General features: G+C 40.6%; 1 protein-coding gene across 2 annotated transcripts in view; it reads left to right on the forward strand.

Annotated features, from left to right (window-relative positions):
• Positions 1-497: 497 nt before the first annotated feature.
• The window catches only part of RAB3GAP1 (RAB3 GTPase activating protein catalytic subunit 1), a 36791-nt gene continuing 19729 nt past the window's right edge, over positions 498-17559 (forward strand). The window contains exons 1-12 of one of the 2 annotated variants that reach the window (XM_066611899.1): positions 498-526; positions 618-673; positions 3092-3167; positions 3507-3639; positions 4254-4332; positions 5012-5131; positions 6973-7138; positions 8770-8869; positions 9467-9548; positions 10739-10807; positions 15814-15887; positions 17196-17288. In XM_066611899.1, coding sequence (XP_066467996.1) covers positions 509-526; positions 618-673; positions 3092-3167; positions 3507-3639; positions 4254-4332; positions 5012-5131; positions 6973-7138; positions 8770-8869; positions 9467-9548; positions 10739-10807; positions 15814-15887; positions 17196-17288 — 1066 coding nt within the window. In that variant the 5' untranslated portion in view covers positions 498-508. Of the gene's footprint in view, positions 527-615; positions 674-3091; positions 3168-3506; positions 3640-4253; positions 4333-5011; positions 5132-6972; positions 7139-8769; positions 8870-9466; positions 9549-10738; positions 10808-15813; positions 15888-17195; positions 17289-17559 lie in introns of those variants that run through there. The other variant, XM_066611901.1, reaches the window with a different exon arrangement.

A 17559-nucleotide genomic window follows, 5' to 3' on the forward strand; every position in this document is an offset into this window, starting at 1 on the left:
GGAGTCAGGGACGTGCGGTGGGTGGGAAGGCAGGTGAGGTAGAGTGCCGCTGCCGTGTGAGGCACCCACAACCCATGCGCAGAGCAGGGAGGGCAGAGGAGCAGGGAGGCCGAGTGTGGGTTGTGGGTGCCTCACACAGCAGCGGTGCTTTTCAAAGGACTCTGGTGGGGAGACTCTTCCTCACCTGTCCCACATGCCTCCCAACGCACTGCATACATGCAGAGCAGATGGGTTGTGGGTGCTTGGGCGCCTCACAGGGCGCTGGTGCTTTTCACCTGCCTCCCCACCCACTGGGAGTAAGCCCCATTGACTACAATGGAGCTTACTTCTGAGCAGACACGCCTGGCTTTGGACTTGGAGTGCTGTCTCCCTTCGTGACAAGCCCCGCTGAGGCCAAACACCCGCAGCAGGCGCCAAGGCAAGCAGAGCAGCAGCAAGAGGTTGGGCTGGGTTGCCCACAATCCCTTTCGCGGAGCTGCGCTCTCCTGCGGCGTCAGGGCTGCTCAAGATGGCGGCCGACAGCGAGGTGAGTGCGGCTCTGGAGCTGCTCCTGGGCTGGGGGCTGGCAGCTCTCCCCCCCTCCCCGCCACTGAGTGCCTTCTCTGCTCTCTCCACAGCCCGAGTCCGAAGTGTTCGAAATCACAGACTTCACCACCGCCTCCGAGTGGGAGAGGTAGGCGCCCCTCCAGCCTGCAGCCCTGCTGGGAGGTGCCAGCCCCGCAGCGCCTCCCTCTGCTTGCTGGCCCTGCTGCCCCCTGCCAGGGACATCTGGTGGGTGGATGGGTGGGTGGGGGGGCAGGTGAGGCAGAGCCTCCCCATTGGAGTCCTCCAGGGAGCGCCTCCGCCTTGGGAGGCACCCACAGCCTACACACCCTGCGCTGCCTCCCTCCCCACTCTGCGCTTGGGTTATGGGTGCCCCTATGGGTGCTCTTCAAAGGACTGCGGTGGAGAGGCTGTGCCTCACCTGCCTCCCCACCCACCCCACATCCCTTGTCCCCCCACTCATCCGCTTCGGGAGTACACTTTCTCTGCTTACGCAGAGTGTTTTGTGCAGGGTGGCCAGATGTCCTAACCGCAAAAGAGGACCAGGCCCCCCAAAATGTAGGACGTCCAAGAAAAGTAATGTAGGACATGACAAAATAAAAGCTAAGAACACTCACATATATTGATTTCATGTGGTTAATTTAAACACTACGTTACTTATTATTAAACTTTAAGTAATAATATTAATTATAATATTAAATTAAAACTATATGGCATATAATTTATTACATGTAAGGCCCAAATTCTAACCAACTTTCCAGCACTGGCATAGCTGTGCCAATGGGACGTGAGCATCCTGCAGTTGGGTGGCACTCATAGAGGCCTCCTCAAAGTAAGGGTATGTTTGTTCCCTTATCTTGGAGCTGCATTGCCCTTATGTTAGTGCTGGAAAGTGGGTTAGGATTGCGCCCATAATTTATTAATTGCAAGAAGGCCATGTGCTGCCTGCTCACAGGGAAAAGGAGGACATTTAAGTTCTTTCTGAGGACATGAGCCCAAAAAAGAGGACACGTCCTGGAAAAAAAGGACATCTGGTCACCTTGTCATAACCACAAAAGAGGACAAGGTACCCCAAAATGTAGAATATCCAAAATAAATGTAGGACATGATAAAATAAAAGCTAAAAACACTAATATGTATTGATTTCATGTGGTTAATTTAAACACTATATTACTTATTATTAAATTTAAAATTATATTGCATATAATTTATTAATTGCAAGGAGGCTATGCTCTTCCTGCTAACAGGGAAAAGGAGGATGTTTTCCAGGACATGAGGCTGAAAAAGAGGACATGTCTTGGAAAAAGAGAACACCTGGTCACCCTGGTTTTGGATTGAAGGGACTTAATAACCTTCAAAGGCTGCCTGCTGGGACTACACAGGATGCGAACTACATTTGAAGCAGAATGGGAGAAGAAGGGAGATACCTAATCTCAACACTTCTAAGAAGTTTCTCCTATTTGGGAAGGACATTGTTCTGTTTCAGAAAGAGAGGAGACTTGAGATGTAGGTTTTCTAAAACACTGTTGAGCCCCCAGGTTGCCATGTCAAATTCCTGCTCCAGGTTCATGTCCTTTGCAGTACTGGCCAGCCCTCTGGTCTTTTGAGCATACTAAGTCAGCTGTGCAAATAGGAAGCAAAGTTAGCAGATCTTAAGACAAAAATGAAACATAAACCTCCCTATATTTGGCTATTACCTGAGAATGTTGGAATCGACTTGTGTCAGGTATATTTATTTCCAAACCCTGTTGGGCCGGTGGAACGGTAAGCCTGTGCTGGCTGAACTAGGCTGGTACCGGGGCCTGGGGGATGTGGGGAGGGTGGAGAGAAGGCTTCAGGGTGGGGGAGGGCAGGTGGGCCTGTGGGTTGGCAGCGGATGAGAGGGCGGGGCCAGGATCTGGCACTTATGCCAGATCCTATCCCTGTTCCTGGGCAGCCCAGGGTAGCTCTGCGCTGCTTGGATCTGCATCACTTCTTGAGGAGCCCTCAATCTCCAATGAGCCACTGTCCTGCTAGAGACTTGCTGGAGCCCATGCTGGCCTGATGCGACTGCTCTTAGCACAAGGGCCGACTGTTTAACCTCTCGCATGAACTGCAGGCAAAGGCTCCGTCCACTGCTTGCTGTTTCATGTATGTGAAGCAGCAATGGCAGCGAAGGAAAGGCCGGCCTTGCTTTGTGCAAGGCCTTTTACAGGCCTTGAGATATCGTAAGATCTTCTTTCATTCATAAGTTCCATCTCCAATATATTCATTTATGTACGTTTGTGTAAATTAATTCTTTTCTTTTCCTGTCCTACAACAAAGTTTCAGAGAGATGATGTGATCCTCCTGCCAAAAAGTTTGAACACCCCTGCTATAAAACATCTCTAGTTATTGCCTGGTACTTGTTGAAATTAAACCATCAGCCTTACAATTAGCTAGAAAAAATGAAATTCATCTAACTGTAAAAGAGAGATATTTTATGCCATTCTGCTCAATTGTTGCCTTAATTTTAGGAAGACATGTTAGGTATTGCAATATTCATTTTTAAAAAATGACTCTCATTTAGATTTATTTCAAGAGTTGAAGAGGTTTTAAATGACTGGAAGCTTATTGGTATTTCTTCAGGAAAATCTTTGGAAAAGGTAAGAATTTAAATGATAGTTTTGAATTGTTTTATGGCTAGTACGATTTTAATTTTCCAAAACTCTTTAGAATAAGCAAAGCAAATCCGTGATGAACCCCCTACACATAAACATATAAAAGGAACTAATCCATGGGCTGGAATCACGGAGCTGTTGAGGGCTCAAGAGGGAAATGGGACGGCCTGTTTTGATAACATCTCCTTGCATGCTTATTGTATAAAATACCTTCATTAGACATAACAGCAGAACTGTTTTACAGTCTTTGTGTGAGATGTGAAATAAAACTACTTTGCAAATTATTTTACATCTACCTAATTGTCTTTCCTGTTTGATGGGTAGGGTGTATATACCACCGAAACATGGGAGGAGAAATCAGATGAGATCGCTTTTGCTGATTTCAGATTTTCAGTCACACATCATTATCTTGTGCAAGAATCCAGTGACAAGGATATAAAAGAGGAATTAGTAGAAGGTAAACAAATTTCTTAATACCCAATTATTTTTTAGTCCATGGCTTTAACTCCCCCCCCAAAATGCAGTACAGTATTATATGAAATGAGTGCTATTCAAAAAGAAATACTGTGTTTTGTAGCTCTCATTTTCATTAGCAGAACCTGTAGAACTTGGATACATTCAGATTTTAAAAATACAAGAAATGTGTACATTTAGCACCAGTGCTAAAATACGTATTTTAATCTTTACCCTTTTGTACTGAGGAAGATCATAGTAAGCTACAAAATTTTGATAATTTTGGAAGAAATTCGTATACCTCAGTTAAAATTCAGTGGAATTGCAATTTTGATTGAGTTATAAAACAATCATTGGAGGCAGGCATGATTGCTTTCAAAGCATATAGATATAGCAGCACTTAAGAAATTTCCCTCATTCTAAGAATAACTTTTTTTTTTTAGCCTATGTAGTTTCACATCCTTGTCCATCCAGGTTAGCTGACTGATAGCAAGGTACTAAAGTCTGTGTATATTGGTTTTTGTTTAAATGAGCAAACTCTTTTTCTTTGAGTAAATGTCTTTTGCTGACTGCAAATTTAGAGCGCTAGCATTTTAATTCTTCTGAATTGTTTTATAGATGCACTTCCAGTTGCGATGCAAGATCTCCTGTGTATGAACAATGATTTTCCTCCCAGAGCTCATTGTCTAGTAAGATGGTATGTGTCTCTCAGGGTCTCTTATAGTTGCATCATAGTCATAGCACACATACAATTATGAATTCTAGTGACTGTCACCAGACTTCCCAAAGAATTTTCAGTTAAGATAAGGGTTTGTAATTGCATAATACCTGATTATTAACCTTGTATTTAACTTCAAACTGGATTTGTTTCAAACAGAATTCTGGTGCACATAGGCTAGCGGTTCCCAACCTTTACCCAGAGGTGAGGGAGCCACTGAGTATTTGCCCGTTGTTATGGGGGGCGGTAACTGTGGTGATGGCATTTCCAAGTTCATGCCTCCAGCACCGACTAAGAAAAAGGGGGTTTTGGACTTACCCGGCGATGATGAAAACCTATAAATGGAGCCACTGTGAACCCCACTGGTCGCCACTTCTCTTAAGGGGGAATTGTTTCCAGTTGCCCTGGGGGTCAGAACCCCCAGGTTGGGAACCACTGATGTAGACTGAGGCTGTAATTCTATCCAGAGTTACCTGGGTGTAAACCCCATTATATTGTGACTTATTGCTGAGTAGACATGCATAGGCTTGGGCTGTAAGACATTCTGAGAGTATTCAAATTTCTTTAAAACTTGACTAAGTGAGATGATAATGAAAGAAATAGGTGTGTATTGAATGTTTTAACATTTAATTTGAAAATATTAATGCTTTTGTTATAGGTATGGTTTGCGTGAATTTGTAGTTATTGCACCAGCTGCTAATAATGATGCAGTTCTTAGTGAATCCAAATGTAATCTCCTCCTGAGTTCAGTGTCTATTGCATTGGGCAACACTGGCAGGTAAGTCATGTTCTGTAGTTGTTACTATTATCAAGCTGTTGTCATAGTAAAAAATAGTCTTGTTGAGAAGAAATCTTTTTCAGCTGGTAGCAACAGTGTCTATTGATCTGACTGAATTTGAAATAACTGCTAAATTTAAAAAAAAAACCTGCTAATGAGCTGTGGCAAATAAAAAACATGATTTGCTTAGAAATCTATATTGTCATAATAGTCTTGCTTTGTATTACTTTTAGTAATCTGTAGCCTTGTGGTTGTATCCAAGTAGCACGAGTGGAACTCTGCTTTTGCCTGTAGTTTCCCTTCTTCTTTCTCCCCATTCCAGCCCTAAGCCATTTTTGAGGGTGCGGGACCTCCCAGAATAGTTATAAGATTGGATTGGGGGGGTCTTGGGGGGGAATTGATTGAGAGTGCACATGTGTATGCTGTTGAGCACGTATATAGCACAGAATGCAGCTGTTCATGTAGTCACTGGAGCTCGGTAGTTCAGCTTCGTCAGACTTTTCCCCAGTGGCTGCAAGGGGCTGCTAATTGGTCTCCCAATTCAAGGTGCTGGCATTTACCTTTAGAGCCCTTTCGAGCTTAGGACCATGTTATCTGAAGGAAAGCCTTCTTCCACTCAATCTGAGCCATCCCTTTAAGGGCGCAATCCTAACCCCTTATGTCAGTGCTTTCCAGCACTGTGATTTCCAGTGCTTTCACTGTGCTTTCCAGTGCTTTCCAGCACTGACATAAGGGCAACGCAGCTCTGAGGTAAGGGAACAAACCGTCCCTTACTTTGAGGAGGCCTCTGTGACTGACACCCAACTGCAGGATGCAGGACATGTCCCATTTGACACCACTATGCCAGTGCTGGAAAGCACTGACATAAGGGGTTAGGATTGTGCCCTGAGTCTTCATGGAGAACTCTCTTGTTCTTTCAGAGGTGGGACAGATTACAGCTAGAGGAAGGGCTTTCTTGGTGGTGGCACATAGGCTTTGGAAGTCCCTCACTGAGGACTTGTGAACTGTGACTTATTTGATGACTTTCTGGGAGAGACTCAAGATACATTTATTTCAGTTGGTTTTTAGTTGGGACTCGTGAGTTTTATTTCTGAGGTTTGTTGGTCTCGTCTCCCCCCTTTTATTATGAGTCATAATTGGTCACTGTCTGTCTACTGTTTATTGATTATTGGTTTGGTTTTTATCCTTGGTTTTAAATTTGTCATTTTAATCAACTATTTGTCATGGATATTTTATTGCTGATTTAAATTATATGTATCACGTATATCATATGATATATTTTTTATACACTTTGTAATTTTTAACCTTTTGTAAGTGACTTTAAGTTGCCCAGCAGTGTTAAGAAAAGCAAAGTATACATCCCCAAATAAATACAGTACCAAGTGTCTTTGCTCATGCAAGGCAGCTTTTTGGATGCAACTTTTTATGGGATGAGGTCTGCTGTAAATGCTATAGGTGTCTTGTATACAAAATATTTACTCTATGGGGAGTAGATATGAAAAGTTTATACCGATTATGTGTGACACTTGCACATATGTCTACAGTATGTGCATATTTTTGGATGTCACAGTTAGCTTTCTAGCACAGTGGCTTTCTAGCACAGCTATCTGGACAGACATTTGTTGTATGTGACAGTTCGTATTTTGTGTGCTTCAGATAAGATGGCTGGCTATTCTAAAATAATAATAATAATACACTTTAAGCACATTTGGACTACTTTTGTTAATAGGTGTAGAATGGCGTGATAGTTACCTGGGGTCTGATTGTGGACTCAGCTTCTGGTGCGAAGTTGCTTAATGTGCTTTCGAACATTGCCTAATGCTCTTCTGAATGTTTTGCAGTCAGGTGCCAATATTTGTGCAAATTCATCACAAATGGCGAAGAATGTATGTTGGAGAATGTCAGGGTCCTGGAGTCAGAACAGACTTTGAAATGGTTCACCTGCGCAAAGTGCCCAATCAGTATACTCATTTATCAGGGCTGTTGGATATCTTCAAATCCAAGATTGTAAGTGTAGTGTGTGTGTGTGCTTGGTGTGCATGTGAATGTGCCAATAATTGTTTTATTTGCAGAAGTGGGGAAGTGTTCTGAAACTTTGTCCAAACTTTGATCTGATAAATCTACAGCAACTAGATTGTGTTGTGTCACATGAACACAGTTGAGCCTTTTTATTTGAAAGTATATTTTATACTTTTCTGATCAAGATGACTTGGAAATTATTTTTATTTTGATATTGAATTCCTTTCTCCACTTTCTCTGAATAATAGTGCTCTTAAAAATTAATGGAGTAATCTTAGAGTAAATGATATTGGTGCAGATTGTAACATCTTTCATTAGTTCTCTTTTCTCTCCTCATCCATATGCTTGTATAATATGAAATTTTTTCAGGTTTTTTTTTTAAATTAGTTTTAGAGTTGAGTTTTTTCTCTATGATAAGTGTTGAACTTGGGTTCACACTGCAGTAGTTGTCCAGGCAGTGATGGCAATATCAAATGTTGACTTGTATATAAGAGTAAGCTATCACAGATCTTGTACTTTCATATCACTGAGTGCTGCTTCATATTTTATATGTGGATTTGGTTCACACAGTCAGCTGCCGGCTCTCTCCGTATATGTGTGTAAACTACCCTTAGGGCCCAATCCTATAGATGCTGGCTCTGGCATTTTGTGTCCCATTTGCTGCTGGTGGGAGACACTCAGCGCCAGTGGAAAGGCCTGTGCTGGGCCTCTGTGCCAGAATGATGCAGATGAGGAACACTGTCTGGTGAGTTATGCTGCTTAGCATTGTGGAGGTGTTTTGCAGTGGGGAAAAGGTGGGGAGTGAGCAAAAGTGAATGAAAGGCACGTGGGTCTGAAGGTGGATTGGGCCCAGGAGGGGTATGGGGATGGCAGCAGAGGCTGCTGCCATATCCTATCCTCCCCTCCAGAGCCATGGAGCCCACCGTGGGCCTCCTTGGTTCTGCGCCAGCTCAGGTGCTGGCATAGATCTAAGGAGACCCAACGGGGCCCAATACTCTACATTGGGTAAGGGACCCCATGTTCCCTTTTCCCGAGAAGACCTCTGGCAGCTTCTCTGGCTCCATGGGATAGTGGTGGCCATTTTGGCACCGCTGTACTGCATGGCACCAGGGCAGCATAGGTTTGGGTTGCCCATCAGCTATTACTATTACTTTTGAATTGCAGCACACCTAGCCTGTGAACCTGATATGTGGGTGTGGAGGTGCATGTGAAATGAGGCTTTTCTTCTGTCCTTTGAATAGCAGTCACTTGTCTTTTGTCCGCTTTTGTCCATTGCAGGCCACTTTTGCAACTCTGGTGAACTTCAAAAGTAGGTTGCAGTGCAACTTAACGATGGGGTTATAGAATTTGAATGCTTATTCAAGATTTTTGATAGCAACTTTTTGTTGTGCTCATTTATTATATCTGACCTACTTCATTAGCAAACCATTTATACTTCAGAGTGGTTCAGACAGACAATGATTAATGATTTGTGTGGCATTTTATATGATGGAAAAAGTATTCATATAATAAAATGGGAACTTCATTTTGCACAGAAACCTATGGACACATATGTGGATGCTTGATGTAGCCAAAATGTTTGTCCTGGTCATATCATTTTCTTTACATTTGTTTTCTAGGGCTGCCCATTAACTCCGTTACCTCCAATTAATATAAGTATTAGACTTACATATGTACTTCAGGACTGGCAGCAATATTTCTGGCCTCAGCAGCCCCCAGGTAGGACACTTGTTTGTTCATATTATAGCGTCATTTTTTAGAATTTAATACAGAAATTAAAGTGTCAGGCAACTAATACTGTAGTGCAGTTACTTGAAAATAGCTTCTGCCATCCTCTCCCCTTCACCAGTGTTAAGTAGAACACTGCTTTTAAAACTGAGAGAAAATTCCGAAACAATTTGTGATGTGACATAGCAGTCAAGGAGCTGGTAAGACAGACAGAAAGGTTTAAAAAGAAAAAAAATATTCTTGGAAGTGTCTATCTTGCTTTGCAGTCAGTGGGTTGTGCCCTGGAAGTGTTTGATTCCATCCTTCATCCAAGATGTTTTTAGGGAATCATGGGCACCAGAAATGTTTTGCACCTGTTTCACTTGAATCTTGTAATCCTATGCTTACTTACCTGGAACTAAGTCTGTTTTGTTCAGATGGATTTATTACCTTGTAAGCTTGCATAGGATTGTAGACAACTTATGGCAGCTAGTTCATTTTCTTTCTAAATCATTTCAATGACTGTAGGATAAAAATATTGTCTCTTATTTGGTAGAGAGTAATATTGTTTCTTAATGCTGTTATGCACAAACACTGTTTTGGCTATAGATATAGATGCTTTAGTTGGAGGAGAAGTTGGAGGCCTAGAATTCGGAAAGTTGCCATTTGGTGCCTGTGAGGATCCAATCAGGTAAGGTTTGGTGTAATTGCATGTTTGGAACTTATAGTTCATTGGGTTGTTCTTGCTGGATTGGGAAAGAATAAATCAAACTTACAATTTTTTTCTATTTTGACATAACATAATATATATTGCTGATGATAGTTACCCAAGAGTGCATGTCTGACTCACTTCCTCTGCATGGATGAAGTAAGGAGTCATCTTATCACTGGCAAGATGTGCACGCACCCTTTTACACATGTGTCCCTGCTCCCAGTGTCAAGGAGACTTATCCCCTCTTCTCACTGAGTTCCCAGGTTCTGCTCATATCAGGAAGCAGTGAATGAGGTGCTGGCAGTGGCTAAACACCAGCAGGTTCATGAGCTGCCACCACTGGGTCTCCAGGCTGACAGAACCTGGAACCTGGGAGCCCAGTGCAAACAGATGGTCGCTGGGAAATCAGACAATTCTTAGGCCAAAAGATTCTCAAATGCCTATCCCAGAATTGGCCGATTTTTCAGCTGCTATTGGTGAACGTTTCTTGCTGGATCTCAAACACCTAGGAACAAGTGGCAGAGCATAGAGAACTGAATGTTTCTTGAAATGAAGAAAGTTGGAAAATAGGCTAATTCTTAAGCTGCTACCTGTTCCTGCTGGGTCCCATGCATCTGGGAACTCAGTGGAAAAAGGCCTTCAGGAGTTATTCTTAGTTTGCCATGTTCTCAACCAAGTTGAAAGCAACTGACTTTTGAACTGAAAGTCACTGCACTTGGCCTGAGAGGTGAGTGACTTGGCAGGCTAGGGGAGATGACAGGCAAGTGTGAGGTGTACATGAGGAGCCACTCACAGCTTGTGGCCTCCTCTAAACCTGCCATCTAAAGCGGGTGGTTCACTCTGCCTTGTGGGGACGCTGACTCTTCATGATCGTAAATACTGATTTTTGGCTTTGTTTATTATCTACATTGCTGATTCCTCAAATAATATTCTATACTTACAATATCTTTTTAAATATTACATATCTGTTTCTTTTTAAAATGCAAGTTGGTAGCAGCCAGTAAAATTTGGGCTCCACTTGTATTTATTATAGATGGGTAACATTAGTTACCATGTGCATTTTGAACTTACATTTTACACTTACATATGGGCTATGCAAGCAGTAGTAAAAGATTGCAGTTGTGTGAATTTTCAAAATTCTGTTTACAAGTGTATTACTTTGGTTTCAGTGAACTCCATTTAGCAACTACCTGGCCTCATCTAACAGAGGGTATTATTGTGGACAATGACGTTTATTCGTAAGTATACATGTTGTCTTTAAATATTTCTGCAGTTCAGAACTGCATGTTTTAGAACACTGTTGTATGAAAACTCCTTGTAGTTTAGCTGACAAGGCTTCTGTTTGTAAAGAATAGTATGGTAATCACTGTATGAAGGTCTGTTTCTGCATATAATCATAGCAGAGGCTATAGCTGAAAATGGTGATGCATGGCTGATACCAACTAAACAACAGCTATGCAGAACAACCTCCTCAGAGGCATTTCTTCTGCTTGTCAGGGGCCATCCATTTTATGAAGAAGTTGATGCTTATAGACAATACAGCAACAAGTTCTAGTGTTCCCATTTTAATTCCTACCCTCCTTCTGGAGGCAGTGAGGCAGGGGCAGTGCTTTTTTTGTAAAAAAAAAAAAATAAAAGGTGCAGGAACCCACTTACAAGAACAAGTTTAAGATTAACAAGTGTAATCTTTTATTTATTTACCTCCCCACCTAAAAAAGAAAAAAGAAAAAAAAAATTATTCCTTACGGGGATTTGAACCCCAACCTCTGGCTCCACAGACCAGCACTTTAGTAACTGAGCCATTGGAAGTCTTAGGCTCAAAGTGTTTGGGCACTTCCCCCGCCTCTGCTGCCTGCAGCAGACTTAATGACTCTCAAACTCTCCCAGGGAGTTTCAGAATCACTGACATATGGGAGAGTGGTGAGAGACCTGGTAAGATTTTATCTCATCGACTAAAGCAGCAAGGTCTTAACATAAACATATTCCTATTATAAAGGATAAGGATGGTAGTCTTTGTTCTAATCCTAAAGGAATAAATGAACAATTTTTCAATTTCTATTCTAAGTTATATGGATGTGACAGGGAACCTTGGAATGAGGATATAGAATCCTTTTTTTTAGACATGACGCTGCCTGGGTTAAGTGTGGACCAACAACAAATCTTGGCTGAACCAATTAAGTTGGAGGAAATTAAAAGTGCGATTTTTAAGTTGTCATTAGGAAAAACGCCAGGACCTGACAGATTCCCCGTGGAATGGTACAGGATGTTTTCTGATGTTTTAGTCCCACGGTTATTTTTATTTTATAATGAGATTTTTGCATCAGGTATATTGCTCCCTTCTATCGCAGAAGCCTATATTACACTCATTCCAAAACCAGATAAGGATCACACTGACTGCACTAATTACCATCCTATATAGTTAATGAATGTGGATGCCAAAATTCTATCTATGGTACTGGCTTGTAGATTGCAGCAAGTTATTAAAATATTTGTACATCCTGATCAGGTTGGATTTATACATGGTTGACAAGGGGCTGATAACCTAGGATTAGTAGTAGATCTGATTACTTTGGAATTAAAAAAAACCCATCAGTCTGCTATTATCTCATTGGGCGCTGAGAAGGCTTTTGACCGGGTTCAATGGCAATTTATTCTATCTAGCCTCACAAAATTTGGACTACCTTAAGAGTTTTTACAATGGGTTCAGATTTTATACTCTCGGCCCACATCACAAATAGTAACAAATGGTTGTATATCTCCCAAAATATATTTGGGTAAAGGAACCAGGCAGGGTTGTCCACTCTCTAATTTTTAATCTCTGTTTAGAGCCTCTTGCCTGTGCAATTAGACAAAACTCCAGAATTCAAGGAGTTAAATATAATAATAGTGAATTTAAGATTGTTTTGTATGCTGATGATATATTGTTATTTATTGCAGACCCCCTTGTGTCTATACCTGAATTACTGAAACTCATTAACGTTTTTGGTAATATTTCTGGTTACACTATTAATTGGAGCAAATCCGAAGTATTGCCTCTTGGAGACAGTATTTTGCAAGATATATTTAGTGTATGGAATTTTAGGTGGTGTCCTGAGTTTATTAGGTATTTGGGAATTCTTATTCCCAGAGATATCAAGCAGATGATTAAATTGAATTTTGATAAGCTGATACTTGATATCTCATTGGATATTGATAAATGGGCATCCCTAAATCTGTCTCTATGGGAAAAGTGAATACTCTAAAAATGAATATTATTCCTTGTATTTCTTATATATACCACAAAGTTATTTTAATAAGTTCTATACTTTGTTTAGGAAGTTTTTATGGGGTTCTTCAACACCAAGGATTTCATTAAAACAGATGCAATTGTCGCATAAGGAGGGAGGGTTTGGACTTCCTAACCTTAATCTGTACCATTTTGCATACTTGCTAACTTTCTGTAATAGATGGAATAACCAGCAGAGTGAGATACCATCATGGGTGGTGTTAGAAATGTCTGTGTTAGCTCCATTGTGTAAATGGGTAGCATTGGGGTCTAAACATGTTAATATCGACAAGTACCTGTGACAGTAATCTCAGCTAGGTATATTTGGAATACGAAGGCACAGAAGTTTGAATTTGATCCCTCTTCCCACTGTAGATTAACATTATGGATGAATCCAACTTTAGAGATTAATAGGGAATCTTTTTTATGGAGGAGCTGGACTGATAGGGCAATTTTTACATTAGATCAACTTATTGATCAGGATCAGGAATTTTTTTCATTTGTTAGACTTAGTGAACAGTATCACCTTCCAAAGTCTGCTAGCTGGCAATATTTACAGTTGCAACATTTATTAGTTTCTAAATTTGGTCCCTCTGCATTATCTGCTTCACGAACTCCTCCACTTCTAGACGTACTTATGCAGTCTGTTGATATGAAGAAGCCAGTAATATTTGTTTATAAGTATTTAATGTTGTGTACTAAGTTTGATACACATTTACTTTGAATTAAATGGAACTCTGAATTGGAATGTCCTATCCTGGGTGAGCAATGGACTGTGGCACTTAAGAATATACAGGCAATATCTAGAGATCTTAAATTACGCCTAATACAGCAAAAAATAGTCCTTAGAATATATTGGACACTACAGAGGCTACTTCTTAAAGGACTTAGTAAGGAACCTAGATGTTTGAGTTTGAATGCTACACTTACACATATGTTGTGGTCATGTCCTGTTATTGTAAGCTTTTGGGATGAAATAATATTATAAAGAGAGTGCTACAGCAACCTTTAATTTTTACGGATATGTATGTAATTCTTAATTATCTACCCATTATCTGGAGACTCACACCTGGACAGTTGAAGTAGACTCTCTGTGCTGTCATGGCAGCAAGAGACCTATCTCAGACACTTGCCTATAAGTCGAGCTCACAGATAAGTCGAGGGCAGGTTTTGAGCCAACAATCATGGAATTTTCTATGACCCTTGGATAAGTTGGGGGTTAAACTTAGGGGGGTGTCTGACTATAGTTTTGATTTTACTCGAGGCCAGATCCTGAAAAATAACCCACCAGTAATTGTTACCTAAGAACTGCAGTCTCTAATTTATTAAAAACATAATAAAAGATCATAAGATACATTTTTATTCTTTTTAAATTCTGGTCTTCATCACCTTTTTGTAGGCACCATCAGAGTAAGTGCACTGTAAACAACATACCAGTAAAACAGTGGTTCCCAACCTGGTATTCATGTACTCCCAGGGACACTCAACAGGACCTTTAGGGGTACTTGAAAAAGAATGGAATAATGGTAGAAAAAGGCAGGTCATGCTCCAGAATGCCTTGCAAGACAGGAATGCCTTGCAAGGACCAGCAAGGCAGGAAGGGAGGTAGCTAGTTGACTGTGAAAGCCCTACCAATAGCTAGTTTTTGGTCATCAATTCATGTATGAACCAGTGATTGAAAACCAGCACAGTAAAAAAGCTGAAACATTATATGGAAAGTGATCAGTCACCCAGAATTTCTCAGCAAACTTCTGGTGCAAAACAGTGCAAAGGCAGAGTCTTCTGTTCTTCAAACAGATAAAAAGGGAAAACACTGTGATAAATACATGAAGTCTGGGCTTTCATATGGAGGAGATGAGAGCTTGTATTATTAATTACAAACATTTTGCTAATATGAAGGGTACAATTTATGGAAATGGGCTGCCAGGTGATATGCAAGTGAAAAAGGTTGGCAACCACTGCAGGAGAACCATGAATCAAATCCACCTTTAAGGTGTCTGGTGTGTTAAGCCAGAAGGTCTACGTACAACATACAACCCATAACACATAACTGGGAGTGTGCAGTTCAGTTCACAGCAGAGAGATGCAGCTGTATATATTTGCAGCCCTTTTTACTCAGAAGTAGACCCACTGCTTTCCCTTGCTTAAGTAAGTAGACCCTTGCTTAAGTAAGGGTGCATTGAATTGTAGCCTGGGAAGGTGGGTCCCATCCTGGTGTTTCAAAAAACAGACCTGCTTTGCAAGCATTTGCCAAGCAGAACGAGGCTGCAGCAGAAGGAAGGAGAATAAAAGGTTAGCAAATTGCTTCTAAGGAGCTGTGCCTGCCTACCTGCTGCTTGAGAAACTTGGGGCGCCTGCCTGCCGCTTGAGAAACGAAACTTTTCCGAGTTGAAAGGCTTTGCCCTCTGATCGACCTGGAGATAAGGTGAAGTGATAATTAGAGCTTGATTACTTGGCAGAAATTTCACAGTATCTACAGTATATTACTTCATTGGAAGGAGAGATGCCCACCTACATATGCCCAATGGACGAACGATATTTTACATTTATCAGTATTTGAGCGAATGGCCTATCAGCATCAACTGCATATGGATTTATTTGAGGATATCTGGAGGCCATTCCTTGACATAATAACATAAGCCGCGTGAAGTGTTGATATGTATATACTCTGGTCATGTATATGTATAAATATCCCCCCCCCTTTTTTAAGCAATTCATAAGCATGTATCGATGTTATATTCTTTTTGTTTGTTTTTGTTCTGTTTATGTAAAACAATAAAATTTAAGGAAAAAAAAGAGAATCACTGACATATACAATTGGAATAGAGATTCTGAGAGAATTTTCTTGAACAGTATTTATGACTTACTGGAATATTTATGACAATGTGGGCCACATTGGAAAGATTGCCAATGAGGATGGACCATCAATGTATGTATGTATTGAAATAAAGTCAACAGTAATGGTATTCTTTTTTTTAGAGACCTGGATCCTATTCAAGCTCCTCAGTGGTCTGTGAGAGTCAGAAAAGCAGATAATCCACAGTGTTTATTGAGTGAGTAATCCAGAGTTTACCCATTTTGTGTTCTTTCTTTTTCTTTCAAAATTAAGAGAAAAAAATCTTTGAAAAAAAATCTAAAAAATAATCTTTGGTAAGAGATGAAGTAAGTTTGGCTGAGTACCTGCAGAGAGCATTACACTGTAATTAAAAATTCATGTGGCTCTTGCAGAAAGCCTGCAGTAAAAGCAGTTATGCATTGTAGATCATTCTTGCAAAGATTATTAGTTGAACCTAAGTCCTGCAGGATGTGAAGGAGTTCCTGCAAGTAGACTTTCCTCAATCCCCCTTTATCCACAGCAGCCTCATGCACCCTCCCAAAACCTTCTTCTAAGTGACTCTGTAATAGAGTGGGACAGGGGCTGAATGATCAGCCATTTGTGCAAGGTGCCATTTCCCTCTGTAGTCCCCTGTCCCACTTTGTTCTCATTGGTCTCCTGTCCCTCAGGAGAGACTTTGTAGGAGAGGGGGTGAAGGAGAGGGATGTTAAAGACCACTAGCTGCTAATTTTTTTGGCACACAGTTTGAAAGGTAAGACATTGCAGAGCTCTTAGTTTGCAATGTTGTTTGTCCAATAGACGTGGAATTTGCTTATCTGTGGAGTTTGTGGCAAGAGGGAGAATAACTTATTTAATACTGAACTTATGTTTATTGAGTAGCAGTTATGTTGCTGTGTTTTTTTATAATTTGTTTGAAATTGGTTCACTGTGGAGTATGTAGGTTCATAACCCTGCTGCCTCTGTGGCCCTTGACAAGTTGATATAACTTACCTTAACTGCTGTAATAATACATTGAAAATGAACTGTAAAAGTGCTCTATATCTCCTGGAATACCTGCTTCTATATCAATCTGCTCATGTACAAAGCTCTCCTTTTGGGGAGGGGGACGACAACTCCAGAGGTGGGTGATGGATAGGGAGAAGACTTCTTCAGTTGTTGAGTTATATTTATAGAATTCTCATCCCAGGGAGGTTTCCCACACTCTTGCTGTTTTAGTGCCAAGTGAAAATCTCTGTTTTCTCAGTTCTCTTACATTTTGTTAAATAATTTTAGCTGCTGTTCTTAGTGTTGGTTCTATTATGTACTTTATGAGATAGTTTTTATTATGTTTGTTTACATGCTGTCTTAAAAATGTTGTTGAAAGGTGGTATAGAAATCCATAAATAAACACTGAAAGTGCTACCTCCCTTGCTAAAATTATTAAAAAAAAAATACATTTCATGTCTTGTGTATGTGAATTAAACCTTGGTGGAAAAACTAATGTTCAGGAATCTTACTATCTTTGGACAATTGTTTCCTTTTGTAGGTGATTTTGTTACTGAATTTTTTAAAGTGTGTCGTCGAAAAGAATCAACAGATGAGATTCTTGGGAGGCCAGCATTTGAAGAAGAAGGAAAAGGTAAGAGTTTATAATCTTGAAAACATTTTATCTTGTGAAAGTTGCTAGGCCATAATCACTCCTGAAGTAAAACATCTTTGAATTGAAAACTAGCCAGTGTAAATTTTTTCTACCTCAGGGCTTCATTATTTACAATGTGTTACTTTCTTCTCCAGTTTTATCTATGTTGTGGTCTCTCTGTCAAATCATATGCCTGATCATGAATGATGGTATAGATTTAAGCATGTCTTTTCCTCCAGTTCTTATGCTGTATTATATTAAGGCAACAGTT

Source organism: Tiliqua scincoides, chromosome 1 (assembly GCF_035046505.1).
Source record: "Tiliqua scincoides isolate rTilSci1 chromosome 1, rTilSci1.hap2, whole genome shotgun sequence".
In the NCBI taxonomy this organism is placed as follows: Eukaryota; Metazoa; Chordata; class Lepidosauria; order Squamata; family Scincidae; genus Tiliqua; species Tiliqua scincoides.